This window comes from Canis lupus, chromosome 14 (genome assembly GCF_011100685.1).
Source record: "Canis lupus familiaris isolate Mischka breed German Shepherd chromosome 14, alternate assembly UU_Cfam_GSD_1.0, whole genome shotgun sequence".
Taxonomy (NCBI): Eukaryota; Metazoa; Chordata; class Mammalia; order Carnivora; family Canidae; genus Canis; species Canis lupus.
In genome coordinates, this window is record NC_049235.1 from 4,859,561 (window position 1) to 4,875,469 (window position 15,909).

Genomic DNA, 15,909 nt, shown 5'->3' on the forward strand with positions numbered 1-15,909 from the left:
GAACCTGGTCTCAGAGGTGGCAGGAGGGGCTCTGACGATTGAGACCTTGTTTTCCCAGACACTACAAGACTCGGCCTCACCAACCCAGGGCTTCATCTGGCTCCGTTAAATAGACAAGAGCACCCATATAGCAGCCTGAGTTCATCCTACAAACTCCGTGGTCAGAACTCAGTACCTTGGGACCCACTGCCTTTCTATCCTGCCTACTGGCTTCAGCACTCCTGAGCAAGGCCTGACTCCCTGAATGAGCCCACTAGGGGTCACATTGTCCTGACCGAGGGGGGCAAAGTCGGAAGCCTCCGGGGAACAAAGGTGTAAAATGGAACCCTGACAAGTGGTTGGGTCACCTCCGGGGGGTACCTGTGCCGGCATCCTGGTCAGTACCAAGGAGTCAAGGAGAGGCACTGCTGGACATCTGATGGTCTGACGTCCAATCTTCAGGATTTACAAAATCTGCTAGTCACATATAGCTCCTTACGCAGGAATTTCACATCTGGAAGCCTGATGCCCCAAGACACAATGGTCAAGTCCACTTCCAGCCCCAAGGGCCAACCCCTCAGCCCCCGATGGGGTTCTTGCCCAGTTGGCTGGCTTCCTGAATGCAGGGGCTCAGACAATTCACATTCCAGGAGACTTCCCACGTCCCCAGGACCATGGTGGAAACATGACCTGGGGCCCGAGGCTCTGGCCACCAATGAGAGGACATGGTTTCTAGGCTCCTGGCACAGCCCTCTGCAGTCCCCGTAGGAGCTGGGGTGGGCGCACCCTGAACTCCGGCACTTGGAGCTAGGAGTCTGTCTGAGGCCCCCCAGCCACTGGGGGCCAGTAGGCAAAACCCAAAATCGCTGCTCCAAAGCAGCTCAGCCTTTTTTATTTCAACACCTTTATTTTCCTCACCTTCGTGAAGAAGGTGATGGGAGAGTTTTTTCTGTACCATTTTAAAGTCTTAAAAACTGAGGCAACAGGAGGTGTATCCCACAGAGGGTAGGTTCCAGGAAAAATCCCCTGTAGGCTCCGCTGCAATCATGCATCCAGGGGGGCTCAGCTCTGACCTTTCCTAGGAGCCCCTGTTTCTGTTCAGGGACCCCAGCTGAGATGCTGAACTGGGCCAGGATGCCACTCACCATCGAGTGACTTCCTAAAAAAACTCTGGGGTCATAATCAGGGGCAGGCCTCCTTTACCATAGTTACAGTACTATAGAGGACAACATACTATTAGGGGAGGAATAGACCTCAGGGAGGATGTAGTAGGATCCTGCGACAGAGGGCATCTCTGAAGCCCAGAGAGGGCATATGACCAGCCCCAGATCACACAGCAAGTAAGCAGGGAATTCAGAACTTGAATCCAGCTTTACCACACACAAACACACACACACACACACACACACACACACACACACACACACAGCCATCCAAGGTTGGGCAAAAACTAGCAACTGAGCACTTTGTACCCAGCCTGGGTGCAGTCCCTGGGAACAAGGTCTGCTATGCCTCAGAGAGGACTGTGGAAGGAGGCATGTGGTTTCACTTCCTAAACCCCTGAGTGTTCTGGAATTGGGCAGTGGGGTGGAGAAATCCAACAAAAAGTCCAGGCTTGTGATGGCAGAGGAAGGGGAGGTGACAAAGAGGTCTCAGAGGAGAGCGGAGAAGGAAAAGTAGCCCAAGAAAACTCCCCCTGGCTGTGAGGTGACAGCAGGTCACCTCCAGCCCATGTATCAGGGACAGTCCCTGAGCCATCGCTGTAGCCCTGGTTGGGGTGAGGGGGTTTATAGGAGGAAAACAGGGCAGCTCACAGGCAGTGGTTGGAGGCAGGAGCAACTGTGGGTATTCTTGGCCTCCTGTAGACCAAGGCTCCAGGGGAATGACAAGCACTGCTAATAATAATAGTGCCCAGTACCCGCCTCTCAGTCACTGGCAATCACGCGAGCAAGTGGCCGCAGCGGGCAGCCAGCTCCAGGCCCGGCTTCCACAGACCCGCCATAGCCTCCCGTCTTCTCCCCGTGTGCCAATCCACCCCGTGCAAAACAAAGATGGGGAGACCGGGTTGGGGACAATTGGGATGGGGAGGTAATTGGCCCCCTCCCTGCTTTATTGGAACACGGCTGGGTCTGCTGAGCCCTCTGGGGTTCTGGGGTGGACACGGAGCACACACACGTTTCTTATGTCATATGGATCTGTCCACCCGAGCGGTAGAATTCGTCAGCGCCCTATCTCAGAGCTCAGAACAGGGAATGGTTAGAGGAGAGGAAAGACCGTCCAGATTATATAGGTCTTGTCTTTGCTTTACAAGGTAGAAGTTCACCACTTTCCCAAGGTAATGAGCAACGTCATCCCCTAGCTGGGCTGTGGTGTGCCAGACCTTGATTGAGACACTTAACCTCCTGGCCCCTGAGAGCCTGAAAGCTCTGGGTTTTGTGCAGATTAACTGCCCGCTGATTACAGAGAGCTCTATAAATGCTAAGTGCAGCAGAGGTGGGGAGTCCTGGGGGATGGGAGCCAGTGGTCCAGACACCCCAGCTGTGGGTCCCCTCCTGCTGCAGAGCTCTGATCATGGGGAAAGAGCCTCCAGGAATGAGAGTGACCTCCCTAGAGACAGAGGAGGTGAGGAGGGAGCACCCAGGGTTAATGACTTCTCTAATATTTAATCGTCAAGATCCCTGGAATGAGCCATAAAAAGATAAAGCAATACCCGGCATAGCTGATCCTTGAAGCCTTTCCTTTTCAATCTTCCTCGAAAAGTGAGTGCATGTGAACACACACATGCGCTCCAGAACACATAAGCATTCTCCTATGCACACATCTCCATATGTACCAAGTGTCTGGCGCATAAACACTCAATAAAAGTCTGCTATTATTACTTCACATAAACATAAACATGGGGAACACAAACATATTTTTGGACAGCATCCCCAAATGGAGACACACAGACCAAAACACACAATAATACTTGAGTGCTCGTTCCACGTGACCGGCACTGTGCTCAGAGCCACGAGGGTTGTCTCCCACCCCCCAAAGAGTCCTGTTAGGTCTGTCCTGTTTGTGATTCCCACTTTACAAACAGGGAAACCAAGACTTACGTCGCTGGCTCACATTCACACGGGTGGGCCGGACAGAACCACTCTGTGGCAGTGCGTGCACGGATGAACACACAGCTAGTACGGGTTTGACGCTGAGCTCTTCTCAGGTGGGCTGTGTGTGAACTCGTTTGTGCACACAGACACACGCGTGCGTGCATACATAAGCAGAATTTCTTGCCTTGCTCTCTGGGGGACTTCAGGGCCTGTAGGTTCTCTTGATCTTTGGCTGGCAGGCCTCTGATCACCACCCGCTGCTTTCACATTGAATCCTGACTAGATCCGGGCCTGAGACGCAGGAGCCAGGCTTGGATCCTGACTTAGCTGGCCCTCACCCCCTACCCCTCAGCATCCATCCTAGAGGTAGAGGCTGGAACAGCCGGAAGCCAGCCTTTGCACCTTTCTTGCACTGGCGCCTAGGAGGAGGGAGATGGGAAGGGAGAGAGGAAGTGGATCTTGGCTGGAGGTTGGGCTGGGAGGGAGATCTGGGAAAGTGTTTCCTCCCTCTCCCCTTCCCTACCTACTGTCCCCCACCCTCTTTTGTTCCTGCACACCTCTGCTGCACACACGTCCTGCAAGGAGTGGGGATTCTCTAGCTCCTGCAGCACCAGCATCACTAGGGTGGCTTGTTTGAAATGCATCCCCAATTTCCAGTCCAGCAGGTCTAGGGGGAGGCCCTGGGATCTGTGCCTAGGCCCCCTAAATGATTCTGATGAATGGGGCCCACAGACCACCCCTGAGAACCACCAGTCCAGAGAGGAAGAGGTTTTTGTGAGAAAGCTCGGGATGCCTTAGAGAGACCTAGCCTGGCCCAGAAGCAAAGAACAAAATCTCTGGGGAGTTGATTACCACACTACATGGCAAAAGATTTGAGTCACTAGCTAGGTTGGGCAATCATCAGAGTCCCCAGTGTTGTTTCTGCGGGGCTGGGGAGTTTTGCTTTGTTCTATGGCTCGAGCGCAGACCTGGGCCTGGGCTCCGGCCTCGCGGGTCACATGGGCAATTCTATGGGAGTGCGGATGGTACAGTGCAAGCCACTGTCACTTTCAGGAAACACTGAACGTGGCTCCCTGGTCTAGGCATGTGGCTCCCAGGAGTTAGTGAAAACTTAGGGGGTGCTAGGGTAGAGCCTGAAGAAGACTGGATGCCATCCCACTTGTGTATGAGGACAGCGTCACGGCCTGTTCACATTGGAGCACATGCTGTAACTCAGGAGTTTAGGGCAAGTCCCCAGATTAGGATCACAAACATCCCCTCTAGAAATCTCCATGAATAGGCTCCGGAGGGGGAGGCACCAGGACAGGCCCGGAGCCCCTCCCCAGGCTGTGTGTTCCCGAGGTTCTGAAGCTGCCCTCCTCTTAGTGAGGGAGCTAGCAGCTAGCTAGTCCGAGGAGGGAGCATCAGCTGCCTCCGTCAGACCCATCAAGACCCCCATGCCCTAGCCCCTCCAAACTTCAGCTAAGTTGAAAGAGCCTTTGGCTCGGCAAACACCACTTCACACCACGTCTCCTGGGCTGAACCCCTCTAGCAAGTTGCAAGCCCTCAGCCCCTCCTTTACAGAAAGCCTATCTCAGTTCCATTCCTCCATCCACCCCCTGTGGAGGGCAGAATCTGGTGGAATAATGAGAAAATCACCAGGTATGGATTGGAAATGCTGCCCTGGGCAGGCTCGGAGTTCCTGCCACCTACCCTCCCCTCCTTCTCTGGAGAGTAGGAAGTGTCCACTATCAGAAGGCGGCTTTGGGGTGTGAGGGCTGGCACCTCCCCCTTCACCCTCTCTTCCCCCTCCCCCAGCACTCAGTCCCAGGGACCGACACCCAGCCAGGTAGGGCACTGATGCTGAGGAGGGCAGGGCAGGGAGGCAGGACCCAGCGTCGACCCCCCCAGCGCCCCCGCACCCCCTTGCAGGCCTAGAGGCAGCTCCCCCATGGGCAGCCAGCCACGGACCTGAGGCCTGGCCTCTTTGAGCCAGTGGGTGCCTTTGGAGTCTTGGCTCACATTCCCAGGTTTGGCCACTAGGGTGTCCAGGGATTTCCCACCTCACCTCTCAGCCCCACCCAGCTCTCCTCTCTCCTAACCTCCCTCAACTCAGCCCCTTCATTTCTGGTGCCTGCACCCTCTACCCCTGCCTGGAATCGGATCAGCCCTCTCCAGGTCTTTGATAAACACCCACCTCCTCGGAATTTGCCTAGAAATTGGAAGTTCCCAAATTGAATCAAGCGCCTGGTGGGGCCTAATGGCAGGGTTCCCCTGGGCAGGGATGGAGGATGCTGGGAAAGCCCAGCTGTGAGCCAGCATCCGTGGGAGGGGGAGGAGTCGCTTGATGTAATCTGCTCAGGGAATGCACATTCCAAACAGTCTCCCATCCAGGCCTCACCCCTCCCCTGCCTTAGTATCCTGCCCCTTGCCCCTATCCTTCCCCCAAGGCACGCTTCCCCGAGTGTGCACCCCCATATGCACTCAAGCACATATATAGCAGATCCTTAGGCCTGAGCACTCCCGGGGTCCACAGGCTGAAGAGCCAGCTCTCCCTAGGAATCCCTGTGACCCAGCTTTCTTCTTTCCTACCTGCAACCTGGCTGCAGTACTCCTATGAAGGGATGGAGATCAACAATCTGCCTGTGGAGTTGACGGTCGTGTGGAACGGGCACTTCAACATCGATAACCCAGCTCAGAACAAAGGTGGGGATGGTGGGCCCCGGTGGGGAGGCAGGACAGAGGGCAGGTGTTATTCCATCCCGCCCCCACACCCCAGGGGGGGGTCCCTCTCCCTCTGGCTCGGAGCCTGCCCTCTACACCTCTCCCCTGCTCCGTGACCTCTCAGGTGTGGGCCCACTGTGGGCAGTGGCTCTGGGAGCCGCAGGGTGAGTAGGACTGGCCGCAGGAGCCCTGCTGATTCTGGAGGGAGCCCCAGCTCCCCGTCCAGTGGCGCACCAGGCCCCGGGGTTCTTTTGGTCTCCTCCATGTCCGAATGGCTAAAGGAACAAGGCTGCTTGTGTCTCAGCATCCGAGGTGGGGACTGCACTCCTTGTCCCCAGGCCCACCCCCTCCTGCTCCGCCTCTCACCCCAGAGTACCTCTTGCCCCCTCCCCCCCGCCCGCAGTTCACCTCTATAAGTGCGGAGCCATGCGAGAGAGCTGCGGGCTGTGCCTCAAGGCGGACCCGGACTTCCAGTGCGGCTGGTGCCAGAGCCAGGGCCAGTGCACTCTGCGCCAGCACTGCCCCGTTCACGAGAGCCAGTGGCTGGAGCTGTCGGGTGCCAACAGCAGGTGCACCAACCCGCGCATCACAGAGGTAAGCCTGGGCCTCTGGGCCCTCTGCGTGGCCTCGGGCCCTGCCAGCCATGCGTCGCTGAGGCGACAGCCACCACGGTGGTTGGCTGGCTGGGGGCGTGTTTGTTTTCCTGCCCAGCTTCCCCAGAAGCCCGGGTTTTGGTCCAGGGCTGCTTCCTTACCAAGGAAGGTTGAAAACAGAGAGGGGCTCAGCTGTCCTGTTGGAGTCTCCACGTGAGCTGTGTCAGAAATGACTCCAAGTCCTGGCCACTCTCCCTTTGTCTCTAAGAGTCTGAGTGATGAGGCTGTTAAGCTCCATCGGGGGCCGCCTCACCAAGCAGTTAGTCCTGAGCAGAGGCTGGGCGCAGCGCCTCTGGAAGTGGAGAGGGTGCAAATGGTGAGAACCCAGGACTCACTCAAAGCAAGACCTAAGCAGAGAGATGACAAATGACAAATGGATTTGGAACACAGTTCAGGAGGGCCCAGGGGACACAGGCCCTGGAGCAAAGAGCAGTGAGGGCCAGGGCAGAGCTAAACATGCAGAGAACAAGGCTCGAGTCCCAGCTCTGCTAGCTAATTGCTGGGTATCCCGGGGCTGATTTATCACCACCTTTATGCCTCAGCTTCCTTACTGTGCAACAGGTCCTAAGGTTCCATCTCACGGAGGAGAGACAAGGACTGTCTGAGAGAACCATGCAGATTGCTGGCTCCAGGCCCAGCACAGGAGGATCTCGCCATCCTCCTTGTCCATCATCCGCATTGTTAAAGCTACTCCCATCCATGTCTAGGCCAAGGGGATCACTGCCCCTGGGGTTTATGTAGGTCACCTGGTATCTCCACCTCCCCACTCTCAATAGAGAGACCCCCTCAGGCACCACCTCCCATGCTTCCCTGGTATATGTGCTGCCGAAACGAGCACTATGCTCCCCTGGTAAAGCAAAGAGGAGGCATGCATGTCTCAACAGGGGGACCCCCTGTACCTCTAGCACAGCACACCTTGCTCGTTGTAGGTACACAACGCCTCTTTGCCACAGTGGATGCTGATTTTAATAACAAAGCAAAAAGGGGCAGAGACAAAAAGAGGAAAGGAAGCTCAGCCCCGTCTCCATACATAATAAGGATAGATTGGTATTGGCTCTGTGCAAGGTTTCACAAACACATGTGTCTGATAATCTACTAGTGGCTGCTACAATGATAGGCAAATTTGGTGTGCAAGGTATTTTCAGTTGCAAAATATTTCCACATCCCTTACTTTGTCCATCCTCACAGCCACCCGGACATGATTCCTAGGGCTGTCACAACAAGTAGCACAGAGTCAGTGGCTTCAGAGACAGAAATTCCTTGTCTCTCATTCTGGAGGCTAGGACTTGAGACCCAGGTGTGGGCAGGACCCGTCCTTCAGAGAGCTCTGTGGGAGGACCAGCTCCGGCCTCTCTCCTGGCCTGCAGCCCACCATCTTCTCCCTGAGTCCCTTCTCGTTTGCCTTTCTGTGTGTCCCTGTCCAAATTCCCTCTTTATATGAGGATGCCAGTCCTGTTGGATTAGGACCCACCCGAATGGCCTCATTTTAATTTGATGAGGTCTTTAAAGACCCTTTCTCCAAATAAGGCTCTTGGAAGTACAGAGCGTTAGGACTTCCACATATGTTTTTGGGGAGGACACGATTTGAGCTATAATGCCTGCCAAAGCCAGGGTTTGTAGCCTCCTTTCCCAGATACAAAGAGCAACGTTCAGAAATATTAAAGTCCCGGGATTCTCCGGTGGCTCAGCGGTTTAGCACCTGCCTTCAGCCCAGGGTGTGATCCTCGAGTCCTGGGATCAAGTCCCACCTCAGGCTCCCTGCATGGAGCCTGCTTCTGTCTCTCTCTCATAAATAAATAAAATCTTAAAAAAAAAAAAAAAAAGAAAAGAAAGAAAGAAATGCTAAAGTCCTCTCACCAAAGCCTATATCAGACAGGTCCTGAGTCCCAGGTGTCTGGATTGCTAGACTAGTCTCTCTCTCACCACAGAGGAAAGACACTCCCAGATCTATTCCCTCACCCCTCCACTCACAAATGCTGCACACACACACCAGGGATGTGTAAAAACAGGTAGGGAGCCTGACCTGTGTGAGTGCACAACTTCCTCCAGCAAGGCAGGCCCTCAGCAGTGGCCCTCTGTATGTGTCTCCCACTCCGGCCCCTTCACCCTCCACACCCCCGGTCTTCTAGACACAGTGAGGTGGCCTCAGCCTCTACCTCAGTCTCCTGCATGGGTAGGAATCTCAACAGCAATTCTCAAACTGGGGCAAAAGGCATGCATTTAACCTACAGAAGTATCCGTGGAAGGAGAGCCCTGGGCTTGCCCCCGTCTCCCTCCTCCCCAGCCACCCCCACCCGCAGAGCCCTTAACACGGAACCATTCCCAGGGGCTGCCACGCGTGACTGCTAATGGTGTGTCTGCCGCAAACAGTGAGACTTGCTTTCTTCTTGGCCTGAGACCAACAAAATCACAGGGAGGAGACGGCAAATTAAACAAATCTCCCTGTGACGGAGGCTATTTACTGGCTCCATACTGGCATTGGCCCTCCGGGGAGCCGGGGGAACCAAGGACTGGGCCCGAGATAAAGCTCCTTTTTCAGGACAACACGCCAAGGCTAGAATATCATGCAGCCGCTGCTGCCAGGTGCCAGTGGGGCTTTGGGGACAGGGCTGGGCAGGCATTTGGGAAGAACGTGCACTCCCCCTCCCGGCCCTCCCTACATCTGCCCACCTCCCGCACACAGAAATGGGCTCGTGTCTCCAGGGGACCTGTCTTTCTGCGATGGGAACATGAAGGTTTTCGCATGAAACCTTCACAACTCACGTGCACGCTCACTCACAAACAGGCATGGGTAAGAAGGAAATGTATTAACTTGTAGGTGAATGGCCTTCCCCAGCAAGGCTGCCCCTCCAGCCTCGTTTCTCTTACTTCCCCCTCCCACCTTCCTCCAGGGTAGACCCCCCAGTTGTGACCTTTGGTGGTGGAAAGAGTAGGTGATGTTAAGAGGTGGGTGGTCTGGGCTCCTTCAGTTGTGATCCCATTGCCACTGGCCAAGATCCAGGTACTGGTGTTGAGAGACACCAGGAATGGGAAATGTGCCCTTCTCTGATCTTTTGGATGCCAGGAGAGGCTGGCACAGAATGTCTTCTACCACTAAGGTCACTAAGTGGGATGTCGTAATTAGATTGTGGCAACTGTCCATAGCACCTACCTCAAAACAGGCCCTGGGGTGTGGATTCCCAACATTTCAGTCATGAGTCAACACCAACAGTGACATCTCTGGAAGAAAAGCCTGTCATTCTGGCCAGTATATGAGGTGAAATCTAAATTAAACCCATCTCTGTTAGAAACCAAGCCAGACAATGAAGGCAAATGCTCCTCTAAATCCAGGAAGATGCTTCGGTAGTTGTGGTTTTCAATCCCAATGACAACTTGAGAAATAGATATGGTGCCATCACTGAAAAGTCCAGAGGAAGTAAGACACTGTCCCTGCATCCCAAGACTCAGGATCTGAAGGACAAGGAATCAGACACAAATCACTGTTACCATGAAAGGAGCATAAAATTTCAGCGGAGAGGGAGAACAACTGGTTATGGAAAAGTGACATTTGAGAAGGATCTTGAAAACGGGGTGGGCTGCCATAGTGTAGAGGGCTGAGGGTATGAATTTTCCTTCAGAATGGAACAATATGAACAAATGCCACAAGGTTTTATTCCTTGATTTTCTATGAATCACCTGGTCACAATACGGATCACATTCCATCCCCTCATCTCTTCCACAAAATAGGTGAATGAGACGATTTGAACACTTCTCCCAACACCACACGCTAACGTGGACTGCTTTACCAGAAGCTCCTGACATCGACAGTCCCAGACCTGGGTGTCCTTATAGATGTGGATCCAACCCAGGGAATCATGCAGAGATGGGGAAGAGCCAGGAGCCTCTACCCCATCAGCAGGTGGGGGATGGCTCTGTCTTGATGCTTGTCAAAGTACCGTGCTTCTTCCCTCCAGATAATCCCAGTGACAGGTCCCCGGGAAGGGGGCACCAAGGTCACCATCCGAGGAGAGAACTTGGGTCTGGAATTCCGGGACATCGCCTCTCATGTCAAGGTGGCAGGTGTGGAGTGCAGTCCTTTGGTGGATGGCTACATCCCAGCAGAACAGTAAGTGGGAGCCCCGTGAGACGGAGGGAGGGATGGCTATGTGTTGATGACTCACCTCCCCTGGCCAACAACTGGCAGCCAACAGCACACAGTGTTAGAGACCATTGGGGTGGGGGGAATAGAATGCCCCTAACATTCGAGTGTCCTCCCCAGCCCTCCAACCAGCTAGCTGCCGTATTGGCAAGTGTAGAAAGGGGTTGGGGACATGGGGCTGAGAGGGAAGAGAAATGTGATAGCTGCCTCCTTGGGGCGTGGCCGTGACGAAAGCAAAATTAAAATCTGTAAGAGAAACGTGAGTTTGGATCCCTACCACTCCCCCTGCTGCTGTCCCTTAGTCCTGACTCGTGTCTTCCTCCAGTTACAAAAGAAGCTCAGCCTCTGCTACTCTCTGTGGAGGCTGAAAATGAAACTCCAGACCCACTCCATCCTGTAGGTGTTTGGGGTTGTTTATCTCTTTTTCTCCATGCCAAGTCACGGAGCATGGCGTGGGTCATTCCATGAGTGACCTTTACCTCCCAATCCACCTGTTAGAGGAGGTTTGTGAGTCATGTATCATTGCCTTGTAAATAAGTAAACACAATTTTCCAGCCCAGCAAACACACCCATGAAATGCACAGCACGATCTAGCTTTCATCCTACTTTGCTGCCCCTCCCAGAGTGACACCTTGCCACTTGACAATTTTTAGGTCTCCCTTAGGTACATCAGTGGAGTTTACCTGTCCGCTTGCTGGGTCTTGCCCAGATTTCGCGATTCTGGAACCATCAGTACCACCATCCTCAATCCCCACTGATTTCCATCCAGAGCTTCCGAAAGCCATCTCAGTAGACCTTGTGATTGAAGGGTCTACTCTTGATAGAATTCACCTCCCTGGTCCCGCATGGCTTATTTGCCCAAAGATGTTTCTGTGGCTCCTTCAACTATTGGAGTACTTCTGAGGATAAAACCAAAGCCAGCTGCTACCAAGCTGTTGTGATTTGGGGAACTTTAAGATGCCCTACTCCAGGCCTGCATAGCCAACTGGAAAATATATGATTTTAAAGTCACATGATTGAACTATTGCAGTGCTAGTTAGATCAGCGGATTAAGATAGAACACCCAGAAAAGAATTCTGATATGTAAAAATTTAGTATGTGATAAAGGTGACATTTCAAATCAGCAAGGAAAGCAAAGATGAGTTAATAAGCAGAGCTGGTTAACTCTGAAAAAAAAAAAAAAAAAGACAATACCAGACCCTCGTTTCACATTATACACCAAACTAAATCCCAGATATATTAAAGAATTAGGTGAAAAAATAAATCTGTGGAGTGATTAGAATTTCTTTGATTTCAAGGGAAGTATAACTGTTCTAAGTATAAGAGCAAAAGAAAACAAGTTATAAAGGAAAAGATGAGGGGATCTGAGTGTCTAAAACTTAAAATTCGTACATCAAAAATCATTGTAAACAAAGAAAAACGTGAAGCAGTAATCTGGGACTACCGTTACATCTTATGACAGTTATTATGTGCTTTTTTTAATATACAAAGAGGTTCCATAAATAAAAAGGCAAATATCACAAAATGAGCAAAGAGCATGAAATGAGCATGAATGTGCAATTCACAAGACAAAGAACCAAAAGTCATGTGAAAAAGTTAAATATCATTAGTAATCAATGAAATAAAAATTAAAACAATGGAGAAAACTTTTAAAAAGTTAATGCCCAGTGCAGATGAGAAACATGAGAAATAGCACACTCATACATTCATACTCTGAAGGTAAATTGGGACACACTTTGTGGAAGGCAATTTGGAATGTGGATCGAAAATCTTTAGCCTGGTCATAGTGTTTCTAGAACTTTCCTTAAATAACCAGAATGCACAAATATGTATTTGCAAGCACACTTATTTTGGCCTTATTTGTTAACAGTGGAATATAGAAGCAACTTACATATTTTTAAGTAGGGAATTAATCAATTCTTAAATCATTATACATGCATAAGGCATTAAATTATATAGCCATCAAATCTGATATTACGGGAGAATCATGACCAGGCATATGCTCCAAGTGTATTAGCGAGAACATCATTCACTGAGCAGAATAGAGTTTCTCATTAATTCTGTAAAAGGAAAACAAGACTGAACACATGAACACCAAAATGTTGACAGTGAATATTTCTGGGTGGTTCAAATGGAGTGGGAGGAAGTGTATGTACGGCAAGCATTTTTATGCACTTTCTCTTTTTTCTTTATCCTAAACATGTATTCATTATGCTATCTGGACAGAAAGGCATATATTTTTTACTGGACTGTCACCCAGAAGTTCTTTCTTTCTTTCTTTCTTTCTTTTTAAACTTTTATTTATTTATGATAGTCACAGAGAGAGAGAGAGAGATTGAGAGAGAGAGGCAGAGACACAGGAGGAGGGAGAAGCAGGCTCCATGCACCGGGAGCCTGACGTGGGATTTGATCCCGGGTCTCCAGGATCGCGCCCTGGGCCAAAGGCAGGCGCCAAACCGCTGCGCCACCCAGGGATCCCAAGTTCTTTCTTTCTAAGAGAGACCTGGAAGCCATAAAGTAAAAGAAGGAGCCCCTGAACCACAAACACTTTTAAACTTCAGTGTGGGAAAAGACACTATAAAGAAAGTGGAAATACAGGTGGCAAGATGGGAGAAAATAATTGCAATACTTACTAGAAACAAAAATTAATACTCCTCATTCAGTAGCTCCTACAAAAAAAGACCACCCATTAGCAATATAAAGAGACAGTCTTCAGACTAAAGGAAAACCCATCTAAGATTTTTTTTTTTTTTTACAACCGCACACACATACTTGTAAATATCTGCAGCATCACTAGTGATCAGGGAAATAAAAATGACAGCAAAAAAAGCGATCTTTTTTTCCTATCGGAAAAACTTTCAAAGGATTGATAATATCTAGTGTTAGCGAAAGAGTGAAATAATCTCACCCAATTGCTTTTGACAGAAGCATAAATCAGTAACGACCCTTTGGGACCATTATTTTCCTCTCCCTATCAAACATCACGTACATAAACAATGACCCCACAAGCTCCCCCCTTTGGAGATTTATTCTAATGAATGTGCAGTGCTTGAGGATATTGCACATATATTAGTTGGTTCATTTTGCAGGTTATCTGGAGTAGGAGAAAAATCAGGGTAAGTTCAATGTCCATCAGTAGGAGGAGGGATACATAACGGTGCAGCCACAGCCACAACGTGAAGCGCTATGAAGCGTTCCGAGAGGATCCCGTAGGGCTGTGCGCGTGGCAACACAGGGCAAGTCCACGCTGTGCGTGCAGTAAACGACAGGGGTTTAGGACAGTGGGTAGTTAGGTTTCACTTTTATTTTTAAAGTCATGTATATGTTTATATATGTATGTTTTATGTAATTGTACACGTGCATGTATATAACACTACGTGTGTGCGTGATACCAAACACACACACACACACACACACACACACACACATCTGGGCAAGTTGCCTAACTTTTCTGTGCCTCAGTGTCTTCATTTGTAAAATGGAGATTTTATATATATTATATATATTACATATGTTTGCAGGGATCTAGAGAAAGCCTACGAGGAGATAGATCTACATATGAATACCAGACTTTTTAAAAGAGATTAAGAGTGAAGAAAGGGACACTTATTTTTACTGTCACACTTCTGTACTGTCTTGTTTTCGAGGGGTGTGAACAAATTTCATAATTAAAACAATGAACATTTTTAAAAAGGGACACGTCTCCGGCTCCTCTCCCCCCCTCCCCAACCCCCACCCCCCAGCAGGAGTCTCTCCTCTCTGCCAAGTGCCCAGCTGGGGCTGGGGGCAGAAAGCACTCCGCGGAGGCAGTCCATACAGTAGGAACCAAGTGGCCTCGGGCCAGGGTCTGAAAACCTCAAGTGTCCTTCAGGGTCCCTGTCTGACATGCTGTGGGCCCTTGAGAAGGTCACTACCTCTCTGGCCCCTGCCAGCCCTGTTCCCTGAGCTGTTTGGCTGAAACATTCCCCACTCTCTGATTCACAGAGGGAACAAAATTATTGAATGAGGGACTGAGTGTCTGGGGTCAGAACACTAGGGATCCTAGTGGGCTCTCACCTGACAGAGTCTCCATGGAAATTGCACTTCCTCACTGCCCAAGAACCAAAAAGGAGCCTTACAGGGAAGGATTGGGGTGTCTTTCTCCTCCTCATCCCCTGCCTTGAGACCCTACCGCAGAGAAGCGGCCAGGGTAGGCGTGGCGCCCAGGAGCCCCATGTGGGCATCCTGTGCCCCTGCTGTGACCACGGGGTCTGTCCTCCCTTCCCCGCAGGATCGTGTGTGAGATGGGAGAGGCCAAGCCCAGCCAGCATGCAGGCTTCGTGGAGATCTGTGTGGCCGTGTGTCGGCCCGAGTTCATGGCCCGATCCTCACAACTCTATTACTTCATGGTGAGTCCCGGCCATTGGCAACCCAACCGGGCGCAGGTCACAGACGGCGTGACCATGGTTCTGGGCCCAGCTGGACCTCTGTGGTCAGACCCCAAGCAGCTCATGGGAGTCTGTCGTGCAGCGTGAGAGCACAGTCCTGGAAATCTGAAAGACTGGATTCAATTTCAAACCTTGCTATGTCTGGCCCCGACTCCAGGGAAGCTGCTCTGGCTCTCGGGCCCAGTGTCCCCTCTGGCTGAGTGGCAGTGTGTCTGGCCTGGGGTGGGAGCCCTAGCTCTGCCACTTATTCACTGGGCGAACTTGGGAGAGGTGCTTAACCTTCCAGTGTCTTCATTTCTAAAATGAGGGTGATAATACTTGCATCTGCCCCTTAGTATGGTGACAATTACATCAAGCAGATGTGTCCCTTCTCTCTTCTCCTGCATGGTTTCCACTGTGCCCTGCCCTTTCTTGGTACACTGGCACCCCATCACTTCTATCCCATCATCTACATTCAGCCCACCTTCTCCACTCCTCATAGCTCCATCCTATGACCTCCTTAATCCCACGCCCCACCCCACACCTCCCCTGCACCCCACTCCACCTTCCTCTAGCCACATCATTACCCTCCTTGCACACCCTTCCCTGCCTGTGGCCTGTCTGCAGACTCCGACCTCCACATTCCCTCCAGCCAGGACCCTCGCTGGCCCAGCAGAGGCCACCCCTGGTGAGGGGTTCTTGGGGGGGACAGGGGCTCTCGGGACCTCTCGGGACCTTGGGCATGCAGGAGGCATGTGCTTCTCTGCTGCCCTGCTCACTGCCTCATTTTCAAAACTGTCTTTCCATCCAGTTAACGTCTGGGGTTAATGACAGCTCTGATGGGATACTTTCCTCATGATTACGAGCTGCTTTAGAAGCTGGGAGCCTGAAGTGATGGATCTTATGCCTGGGCATCAAATGCTCCAGAACACATCCCA

At 51.5% G+C, this 15,909-nt stretch overlaps 1 protein-coding gene across 4 annotated transcripts in view; it reads left to right on the forward strand.

The window, feature by feature from the left end:
• The window catches only part of PLXNA4 (plexin A4), a 427,913-nt gene that overhangs the window by 349,457 nt on the left and 62,547 nt on the right, over positions 1-15,909 (forward strand). For all 4 annotated transcript variants that reach the window (XM_038556478.1, XM_038556477.1, XM_038556480.1 and 1 more), the window contains exons 11-14: positions 5,660-5,756; positions 6,178-6,368; positions 10,381-10,532; positions 14,836-14,953. In XM_038556478.1, the coding sequence (XP_038412406.1) occupies positions 5,660-5,756; positions 6,178-6,368; positions 10,381-10,532; positions 14,836-14,953 (558 nt within the window). The remainder of the gene's footprint in view (positions 1-5,659; positions 5,757-6,177; positions 6,369-10,380; positions 10,533-14,835; positions 14,954-15,909) is intronic.